The sequence below is a fragment of the Nuphar pumila genome, chromosome 15 (assembly GCF_984573655.1).
Source record: "Nuphar pumila chromosome 15, dmNupPumi1.hap1.1, whole genome shotgun sequence".
In the NCBI taxonomy this organism is placed as follows: Eukaryota; Viridiplantae; Streptophyta; class Magnoliopsida; order Nymphaeales; family Nymphaeaceae; genus Nuphar; species Nuphar pumila.
The window spans coordinates 35,526,667-35,538,233 of record NC_143263.1 but is presented as its reverse complement, the minus strand read 5'-3'; the positions used below and the strand labels follow the sequence as shown (position 1 = coordinate 35,538,233).

At 35.3% G+C, this 11,567-nt stretch overlaps 1 protein-coding gene across 1 annotated transcript; it reads right to left on the bottom strand.

Annotated features, from left to right (window-relative positions):
- Window positions 1-2,386: 2,386 nt before the first annotated feature.
- LOC149815119 (BIIDXI-like protein At5g11420) lies at window positions 2,387-9,408 on the bottom strand. The gene is made up of 3 exons (XM_089989522.1): window positions 9,237-9,408; window positions 7,246-7,746; window positions 2,387-3,201 (listed from the first exon to the last, which is right to left on the bottom strand). The coding sequence occupies exons 1-3, from the start codon at window positions 9,316-9,318 to the stop codon at window positions 2,654-2,656; spliced, it is 1,131 nt and encodes a 376-aa protein (XP_089845648.1). The 5' UTR covers window positions 9,319-9,408; the 3' UTR covers window positions 2,387-2,653.
- Window positions 9,409-11,567: the final 2,159 nt, after the last annotated feature.

Here is an 11,567-nt window from a genome sequence, read left to right as displayed (position 1 = left end):
ACAAAGCTGGGTTTTTCATTTCTTCTAATTTTTTATGTTTTACTATTTTTGAATTGATTATGTTAGAATGCTAGATCGGGTTTTGATTTTAGGGGTTTTGTTTGTTTGTTAATTTCAATTAGTATAATGCATTTAGAGGTTCAGATGTTTTATTTAGTTTTTTTTTTAAATAGCATGAAATTTTAATTAGAGTTTTAGTCATAGTTTAAAAACTCGTGGGGTTGACCCGATCACTTGGTTGATTTGGCCCAGATAGCCCAATCACTGGGTTAAAAAACAGGTGTAACTCGGCTTAATCATGGACCAGTCATCCGAGTCATGGGCGAGTCATGCATATATGCATATATAATATATTATATATATAATTACATATATTATATGAAATATAATATAAATATTATGTATATTATATAAAAAATAATTATACATGTATTAATAAAATTATACATTAAATATATTATGAAAAATATCATATAATGTATATTATATATAATATTGGAAAAATACTATAAAATATAGATAATATGTACATATATTTATATATTTTATATAAAATATAAAGTTAACATGACTCGATCGAGTCACAAGTCACTCAAGGATGAGCCGAGTGATAAATCACTCAAAGATGAGCCGAGCGACGAGTCACCAAGTTTTAAAACCTTGGTTTTAGGGTTTTATTTTTTTACTTTCAATTAGCATAATTTGTTTAAGGGTTTAGGTTGTTTATTTATTTATTTATTTTTGAAATAGCATGTATTTTTCATTAGGGTTTTTGTGTTTTTTTCAATTAGCATTTGAAATGAATATAAACACTTGATTTTGGTTAGAATATTAGGGGTTTTAATTTTTTTCTAATTGGCATAAATCTATGTTTTTTTAGGATTTAGGTTATTGATTTGGATTTTTACAAATGACATGAATATGTAATTAGGGTTTTGGGGTTTTTTGTGCTATTTTCTTTTCAATTATCATTAATCATGATTCAATTAATGAATGCCTACTTTTGATTGTCAACCACTAAATTTGATTTTTGTTAGGATTTAAACTTTTTATTTTAGTTTTTCAAATGACATAAATATTTAATTAGTTTTTTTCAATTAGCATATCTATGAATGATGTTTCTTAGGATTTATGGTTTTGATTTGGCTTTTTTATAATGACATAAATGTTTAGTTTATGGGTTCATTTTTTTTATGTTTTTTAAATTACCATTAAGCATTAATCCATGAATATTATGTGATTTGATTTTGGTTAGAATATTAGGCAATTTTTTGTTAGTTAACATAAATGCATAATTTATGATGTTTATAGAAACTAAGGTTTTGATTTGTTTTTTTAGACTAACATAAATGTTTAGTTACGGTTTTAGTTTTGTGTTTTTATTTACCATTAGACATGAATTCATGAATATTGCATTATTTAATTTTGGTTAGAATATTATGGTTTTTTTATATAAATTAGCACAATGCACAATTTATGATGTTTGTAGTAATTATGGTATTGACTTAGTTTTTTGAGAATGGCATAAATGTTTAGTTATGGTTTTAGGGTTTATCGTGTTTTTTATTTTTTTCTAATTATGGTTTTAGTTTGAATGTTAAGGTCTTTTTATTAATTAGCATAAATGCATAACTTATGATGTTTGTAGAAATTAAGGTTTTGATTTGGTTTTTTAGAATGTCATAAATGTTTAGTTATATATTTTTTGTTTTTTTAATTACCATTAGACATAAATCCATGAATATTGCATGATTTGATTTTGGTTAGAATAATAAGTTTTTTTTATCAATTAACATAAATAGATAATTTATGATGCTTGTAGGAGTTACGGTTTTGATTTATTTATTTATTTTTAACTTTAGGTACATTTTTTGTGCATGTATAATTTAGAGTTTTTACTCTATATGCCTGTATATAAAAGTAAAATCTAGGTGCATTTGTGCACACCCTAGTCTAGATTCCTAGCTCCGTCCCTAAGCAAAACCCTTTTTTTCCTCACATCTTATACCATAGATGTGATTTACAGCTTTTGTTTAGTGGGAACTAGTTTTTGGATCGCCAAAATCCAACATATATTTAGTTTTTTCTGGCGATCCAAAAATCAACGACTATGAAGGCATCAATTTTTTCTGATTCATAAAACATATTTTTTGTCAAAAAAATATAACCCAAGAGTAGATTCCTAGTAAATCCAGAATGATGAACACATCTATGAGGTTATATTGTGTCAAAACAACTCACATTCTGGGATTCAAACTAGATTGCTGGTACAATCGTTTGTACCAAATATTAACCCTGGAAGATTATATTAAAAAAAACCTAAAAACATGGTGTTTTTTACTAGATTGTTCATACAGTCGAACATGTCATCATGTTATTGACAATATTTCAAAAGTCCTCTATGAGGATTCAGTATCATCAATTCCCAATATGACATTCCATTGCAGACAAAATATAATAAGAGAAGCAATTTCCATGCTCAAGTTCACATTTCAAACATGTGAAATAATTCTGATCATTATCAGCAGTTTGGTATAAATATTTCCTTGTAGAATATGTTGAAACTTAGCAAAGTAGGTGCGAGCACTCAAGCAACATTACTTGTAGGACACACGTGCATACACACACGCACACAAGCCTAGCTAGTTCCTTCTTACACCCGAGTCCTTCCAAGTTTTGGAGGTACAGTTCCCAGGCTAAGCAGCTTCACATCATCTATGGTAGGCCCGCAAAGGGCTGCATCACTTCTTGTATGGTAATATGTACTGAAGAACACGATGCGGGTTCGAGCTGAAAGCGCGCTGAACCGGAGCTCAGCTCGCTTGAAACCCCCAGTTCCTCGGGACTCATATGGCACCTTGACAGTGTCCCCACCAGCAAATGCCTCCACTACCATGGAACCTTCACACTTGTTGCTAGCATCTCCCACTGCAAAAGTGAGTGCGTAAAGTTTCCCCGGTATGGTGCGCACAACTTGAGCAATGGCACTTTCTTTCCCGGCCACAAGCTCAATGGCTCGCCGGCCTTGCGGGACCAAGTAGTGATCAGAGTCTATGTATCTAACGGCCTTGAGCGACTCGATCATCCATCCTGGCAGGGGAGAGTGGTCATCTTCAATGTTCGGAGGGATGAGCACACCCCACGTAGTGTTTGGAAGAACATATGGTCCTTCCTCGAAGCCTCCATTCTTCAAGAGGTTCTCTGCATTCAGATACACATGAAAAAGACATAGTTCATTAGCATTTCTAGATATGACCATCTTAAGTGATGTAAATCCTAGGATTTATGATAACAAGACTAAGTTATGCCTAAAGATTGAAAAGCAAGAAATAATGAAAAATATTAATTAAAATTGTCAAAAAGTAAGAAAAAATTAAGAGTTCATCCATTAACAAAACTCCAATAATCCCTATAATAAGTATTTAAAGTAAAAGAGAAAACCCTAATTCTAAATTGATCCATTGCACAAAAATAAAAATCCAAATCTAAATAAGAGAAACCTAAACTAAAGCTGTATCGAAATGAATATCTCGAACCCGAATGTCATGCAGACCGCTCCTGCATCATTAAGCCTACAAAATAGGCTAAGTGAAAAGGTCACTAGACTGGGATTTGCACAGATCTCCTGATAATATCCATAAATTAATTGTGTGCATATTCAGGTGCATGGTGCACATTGGTGTGTCAACTGTTAAGTGTTTGCTTGGTAACAGGGATTTTGGATCATAGTAGCGAGGCACACAATTGAGGGCAGATCAGATCATATTGAATATAACCTGATCGATCAGCTGTTAGATTCAATCTCTACAGCACATCTTACTGCAGAACTGTGAGTGAGGATCCCACACACACATCTCCATCAAGTGAGATGTGCGGTGGGGATTGAATATAACACATGAACCTGTCATGTAGAATATGATATGGTCTGCTCTCCCTGCAATTGCGGTCGGTCACACTAGCTCTGTGGGGCTTCTTCCAAAAGATTTGTTGGATCTCAAAGACAGCATTTGGGTCGAATATGGCATTTCGAAATCTGTCATGAACAGATTTAGCATAATGGGATCTATTTCAAATTTGGATATGGATGAAGAAAACCCCAGTAAATCTGGATCTGATGAGCTACTTTTCTTCAACAAAGTATATATTTCCACATCAATGGATTTGAATCTAATCGGATATGGATGTAAAAAATCTAAAACCGGAAGCAACCACAGTAACTAATTGGATCAGGAAATCTACACTGCATTTGACTAAACAGATTCAGGTCAGTCAGATATCTGATCCAAACACATGGTATTGACATCCTTATTCCTGAACTGGCTACTGGGAGTAATGGTTTTAGGAAAACATTTGGAGACAAATTTATCAATTATAGGATATGGATACCTTCTATTCCTCCAAGTTAGGAGTGCAAAAGGAACAAATATGGGCTGGATAATGCCAGATCCAAATTCAAATATGAATCCAGATCAGAAACATATCCGATCAGGTAGTGATGAATCCGGATCCAAAATACATGTGATAAAACTGGATCCGGTAAAAAAAAAAACTTTTTCATGTGAAAAATGCAATTAAATCAGATTTTTTATATGACTCTGAATTAGATCCTGCCTAAAAGGATGAGATCCCAATGTGAGAATAATCCGAGTAGGCAAATCTGAATCCAATTCCTTTCCCCATGGTAATGTAAACATGGTGCCCACTTTCCTTGTGGAAATCAAGCCCTCAAATCAACGCTACCCCTCAATTTCTGCAGTAAGCTTTCCTGTGGGTAAAGGTGGGCATTGGGCCTGGCCGGTAAATTTAGCCCTAGCTCGGCCCGAAGCAGGTCGACACTGGGCCGACCAAACTATATATATATATATATATATATATATATATATATATATATATATATATATATCTGAAATATGAGAACTAGAAATATGGGCATTTCCAACACTTTTTTTGGAAATCCAACAATGTGGATGTGCTTGGCATGGTGAATTTGCTAGGAATCAACCATTGGATCGTGTATTTTTGATGAAAAATAAGATTTTTGAATGCTTAAATATTTATGAAGATTATGAGCCATTGTTTTTAAAGACTTAAAAAAATTTCATTTATGTATGGTTCATATAAAACCAAGTATGTAGATCACATCCATACAGTTAGATTCAAGAGAAAAGAACAAAAATCCATAAAAATTGTGGTTTGCATTAGTTCTTATATTTCCAGTGACTATATATATATATATATATATATATAAAGTCACTAGAATATGAGAACTGAAAATATATATGGGTATTTTCAACACTCTTTTTGCAAATCCAACCATGTGGATGTGCATGGCATGGTGAATTTGTTAGGAATCAACCATTGGATCATGTATTTTTGATGAAAATTTGTGTTTTTTGAATGCTTGAATATTTATGAATATTATGAGCCATTGATTTTAAAGCCTCGGATGATTCAAGTGCGGGATCTTATAAAACCAAGCATGTAGATCACATCCGTGCAGTAAAATTCAAGAAAAAAGAACAAAAAATCTATGAAAATCACGGTTCATACGTTAATTTTCATATTTCTAGTGATATATATATATATATATATTCAGCCCGGCCGAGGCCGTTTAGAACTCACGGGCCTAATGGGTGGGCCGTGGGTTGGGGTTTACCCAATCTGCGGGCAAGTCAATTTGTTGCCCTCCCCTACCTGTGAAAGGGGAGTGGTGTTGGGGCTTTGGACTTTGTTACCCCGGGAGGGTGCCCTACACGCATTTCTGTGCCGAGCCTCCTTCGATAAAACACAACTGCCTCAGAATATCACTTAGCTTCCAAAAAGAGCCCACTCAAAAATGAAACAAGAGAATTGGAGATATTCTTAACATGAAGTAGCTTCAAACCATAATCTCAAGGAAAACTACCCACATTTTGGAAAATAACATGGGACTTGCTTCAAAACAATAGGGGCTCTGGCAATGAAGGTACATGGCCATGGACTCTTGTTCCTAGCGAACACTATAAAACAAGGTCTAAGTTCATCATTCCCGAGACATGGTGACCCATTTGTTGTCTCTCTCAAAGATCTTTTGCACCTTTCCCAATAAAATGTGGTGAAATTTTTACGGCTCACAATTCATTTATTTTATGAAGGAAAACTCTTGGTGAAGCTAGGGAAAACCCTGGGTAGAGCCCCACGACCAACCTGCCTTACGTGGTCCACCTCTGAAAGCCACCGACCCATGTGCCAGTGGGGTTTGATCTGGGGTTTTCAACTCAACACCTTCACAACCACCAGCTGGCCACACGAGGGCTCATAATTCATTAATGTCAGGATGATTTAAAAATGATCGAAAATAGTATTTTAGAGTCAAGTTTAACATAGAAATAGTAAACAGAGCACGTTAATCATGATACAGAGGTTAGTTTTGCATTGAGGGATTAGATCTCTGTAGATCAAGATTGCACATCATATAATATTGTGGTTTGGTAATACAATAGACACGCGTACTCTAGATTGGGAATACAAGTAGACGGGGATTAGGTGCGGGTGCAAACTGCATATGGACATGGCACTTTCTTTGTTTTTTTTGGCAATTCTGACATATTAGATGTGTTTAACATGGTCCATTTGTTAGAAATCTATACTTCTTTAATAAAAAAATTTATATTTTTTTGGAGTTTTGAATATTTATGAAATTTTTGGGTCTTAAATTTTCAAACCCTATAAAAACTATGTCGAAATCAGACAATCTAAAAGTCAATTCCTATAAAATCAAATATGTAGATCATATATATGTGGTTAGATTAAAATAAATAAAACACACTTTCCAAAATCTCTCTCTCTCTCTCTCTATATATATATATATGTTACTGATTAAGGCAAGGAACTAATATTGAAATCACTTTTTTCTTTAAAATTTTTTAATTTTTTGTAGATCAAATGTTACCCACGTGATCTACATGGTTTGTTTAAGGGGTCAAAAAAATCGACTGCCCATGATGTGCCAAAATTTTATAACTCAAAAGATCATACTATCCAAGGCTTGATCATTAGCAAACAAACCATGTTGAACACATCTATATGTTGTTAGACTGAGTCCATACAACTAGCACTCATGATTAGTTCCTTTACCTTCGTTAGTAACAAATAAATAAATAAATATAAATATATATATATATATATATATATATATATATATATATATATATATATATATATATATATATATATATATATAAAGAGAGAGAGAGAGGCTCTTACTGTTGGTTGGCCTAGGGGGATAAAGTGTCTTGATTGCAACCGAGTCAATAAGGGGCCCACAGGCCGGGTCATCCTCCACACCCGGGTTGTGTATGACTATCTCAGCTTCCGTATAGTCAGCCTGGAACGCCCATGCATAGGAGTCCCAGCCATCACTGCTGTATATGGTCTGCATAGGCAGCACACCCGAGTCTGGTGCTACTGTCACATTGATCCTCTCTGCCTGTGCACAAGTCCTGGCAGCACTAAAAGTTATAGAGTAGTAGATCCCCACAACCAACCCAGCGACCTTCTGCTTGACGTAGGCCTCGTTCCCAAGCCTCACAGCGTAGGCACCTTCTGGCACAACCAGCAGCATGTCACCCTGCTTATGGCCTGATTCGATGTACTCGACGAACCCTGAGATCTCCCAATACGGAATGGAGTAGCGGCTTTTCACGATCGTCCCGTTCAATTCCGATGCCTTCGGCGCGTACTCAAAGTTCCCATTTTGCAGTAAGCCTGCGTGTTTAATGTCAAATAACCACACTAAGTTAACGATTGAAACCGTCTTATAATCATTATCATTTAAAGTAATTATCTACCTCTACTATCATTATTCTACTGGTTTTACACGAGTTAGTATAGTTGTTAATCCACTACAAAGAAAACGAGACAAAAAGGGTTCAGAAGAAAGTGCAAGTCTCGCGTAGAAATGGGTTCCCTTAATCATCTTTCTGCATACAAGGGAACTACTAGGTTTGACATGGAGATGTGGGCCGTCTATCTGTTTTACATGGGATTGATCTGGCGGTTAAGTGTAGCCTATTATGCTTCACTACAAATAGATGCCATTTAAAAATTAATGTCACCCAAGGTAACCGAGAGTAGTTCAGGTGATTTGTCAAATCACTTTAAAAAAGTGATTTGATATCTTCACCCTCCATTGCTCCATCATGGTCCTTGTGTACATTTTGGACGGTGAGGATGCCAAATCACTTTCACTTGATCTGCTCTCACTACGCTAAAATGGCCACGTGGCATAGGCCTCGTTGAGGTGGCGTCATGCTTTAGCTGTAATCATATACTCATTATCGTTTCACAAAAACTTTGCGGTCTTGTGACTTGTTATCATGATTTAATTTGATCTCTGACCTTGCACTTTAACATAGGCAGCCGTTTTCATAGGGCAATTGTTACTGCTTGTGTAGACAAAATCAGGAAGAAGCTTAGGCGGAAATAAGTAAAGGTCCGACCTGAATGATACTGCATCAGATGATTTGTGGTTAGGGGTGAAATGCTACTCAAACCCAGAGCTACCTGGTTAATTCTCTCCAAAATGCAGTGACCACATAAGCCATACAGCAATGCACACATTCTACAATATCTCCAAAAGAGTTTTCCTGTTCCTAGGAGGCATTCCTGCTAAAACTTTAATTTCAATTGGTGTCTTTTTGGCGGCAATATAGGCCCTTCTCTAAATGGTGGACTTGTTTGTGTCTGAACTCTGAATCGCTAAGAATAGGAATTGGGAAACCAACCTCCACTATTTTGATGAATGGTGCTATGGAAGTTACAGGCAGTGGATTCAACAGTACATTCTAGGATTTGACCCCTAGTTTGCAAGAAAGAAAGGACAGAAACAAGGCAAAGTTTGAACATTAGCTGTTCAAAGTTAGAGTGAATCTTTTAGACCAATTTCTTGAGATGCCCAAGAAATAAAAGTGTTAATTAGATACTTTGGAGAGCTAATGTTCATGGACAAAGTCTGAAGTTCAACTACAGTATTTTAGGCATTGCAATAAAAAAAGAAAATGTCAAAAAAAATATGGACAAAAACAATATAGAGCAAGAAAGAAAAGATGACAAAAGAGAATCAAAGAAAAATACAACTGAATGGTTTGAATGCTAGCTTCCCAAATTGGATCACAGCTGAAGCACTGTTGAGAAGAAAAAAGACAAAAAAAAAAATACAAAAACAACAATAAAACAAAGAGATTGTAGAGGCTTACCATCAGTGATAGCTAGAGCATGGTGCTGGTATGAAAGGACTAGGAGGAACAATGTGAGGAGAGAACCTTGAGAGAGATCCATGGGTGGATGATTTTGGGTGTGAATGGAGAGATGGGCATGAGGGGGCCTTTTTATTGGTGAGCTGCTATGGACATATCACAACAAAGTGGGGCAAGTAGAAATTCTAATAATACAAACTCTCTCTGTCTCTCTCTCTCTCTGAAGTTGGAGGGAAAGAGCAGAGGAACATGAGACCCCCCATCATTTCTGTACCACCAGACAGCCCATGAGAAGTATTAAAATATGCCTTTGTTTCGTATGTCGACAAAAACCTATCACTGTAACTTATTGTTATCTTTGTTATTGTGTAAAAACTTATCTTGCTCTTCCTTTCCCTTAATGATGTTAAACTCCTCTTCTGGCATCACATCTTCACTGCAACTAAAATAGTAACTAAACTGTCAGGTCACATGAAATATTAGTACCAAATTTACCTTCGATATACACCATCATAAAATAGAAAGGTTGAATGGTCCCCCAAAAAAGGAAAGTTAACTACTATGTAGGCAGCTGTAGTAACTGGAGTTTTTATTGATGGTTTCTCAGAGTAATTCAAGCTTCAATTGAGTTATCTATGGATCAAGAAAAGATGGCACCATTAAGAACAGTAATTAACGCTTTTATAATCACTGATAGAAGCTTGAATTATAATGTTGGGACATGTATTTTAGCATGGTTAGTGTTTTAAGTTTTGGAATAAATGAGATTCTGTATTATATTAAAGAGTTGAGTTTTTATTCATTTTTTGCAGCCGCATACAAAGATGATGTGTGTACAGACTGCAGAACCATCTCAAGATCGATGCAATTGGTGCTCTTCTATTCTGATTATATTCTGTTCTGTGCGATTATGTATGCATCATTTGAGGACGGTGCAAGCCTTTTGTATACAGGAAAATATCAGTTATCCTCGACTGTACTGTACTCTCTAGTAGAAACCGCATATTTTTGTTTTTACATTTTCAAGAGTTGTAAAAAAAATTGGCTGCCCCGATCCAACTCCTCAATGTATTTTCTGATCCGAAATCCGAACGGTTTGCATCCCTATTGTAAATTAAGCCACATAGATGTGATATGTATGATTTGTGTAGTCAAATGCATGTTTCATATCATCCGGTTACATTGTATAATGCAAACTTTTTAAGAGCTTCAAAATTCAACAGCACGATTGACAAAACCAGCAAAACTGTGTGATTCAAAGTGCATATTATTATTTTTTGGATAATCTAAGAGAAAAACCCTCCAATCACCGACCACAAATTGGCTGGCCTATGGCTGGTAAAACCAACTGACCATGCTGAACATATTTGTGGGATCAGATTAATCGAGGAAAGTTCAAATTTATGTCTTTCAGCTAGAGAGTATGGTACAATAGAGTGTAGCCAATATTTTCACTCTGCACACAGATACATACTGAAAACTATCTTCAATAGTGCTGTCAATAACTGCGGTCTGCCTGCCTCTTCACGTGGTATGACGGTCTGGTAGCCAACATGACACAGGCTTCTTAATGGCACCTATGTTGCAGCCGAACTATATCCACATAGTATTGAATATTCCTTTTCTTTAATTTATTTTCAGAGACAACATACCAGACTATAACATTTGGGAACTAAAATCTATGAGATGTACACCCACTGGTAAAAGGTGTCATATTTATGGTCTTTAGGATTACTCTGACTTATACTTTATATATATATATATATATATATATATATATATATATATATATATATATATATATATATATATATATATATATATATTGACATTGCTGTCAATAGATGTCATGTTTATGGTGTTTTGGATTAAGATGATTTAGAAATAAATTGTGTTGATGTTGCTGTCAATAATCCATCCACAGTATACAATGACACTTTTTTTTTAGTTCTTTTCATGAATTTCTCTTCAAGGTAGGCATGGGATGGAATGCCCACGACAAGTGCCTACTCTCATTCAATGCAACATGTTTAAAGTGAAAATGATGTTGACATGGTTTGGACCCACATAAAGAAATTATTGGTTCTTTTACTGCCAAATGGTTCTAGCTAATTCTAGTGAAGACCTATATGTTTTTGTTCACTAAAAGAATTGATTTTTTTTTTTTACTTTTACTCGGAGAAACCGCCCCAGGAGCATAGACCTAGCCGCGTTGGCTCAGCCTGTTGTACTTATGGTTGCTGTCCATGTCGGCGTAAAACTCTGTGAGCTTACCCCTCAACCCTAAGGAGTTGCCGAGCTTTGGCTTACTCGGGGGTGAACATAAACTGC

What these genes read in the sequence shown, in the direction of transcription:
- LOC149815119 (XM_089989522.1), bottom strand. Translation starts at nt 9,318, where the DNA reads ATGGATCTCTCTCAAGGTTCTCTCCTCACATTGTTCCTCCTAGTCCTT. An exon ending in TGCTCTAGCTATCACTGATG is followed by an intron (nt 7,747 to 9,236) that starts GTAAGCCTCTAC and finishes TTAAACACGCAG; the next exon opens with GCTTACTGCAAAATGGGAAC. An exon ending in TCCCCCTAGGCCAACCAACA is followed by an intron (nt 3,202 to 7,245) that starts GTAAGAGCCTCT and finishes ATCTGAATGCAG; the next exon opens with AGAACCTCTTGAAGAATGGA.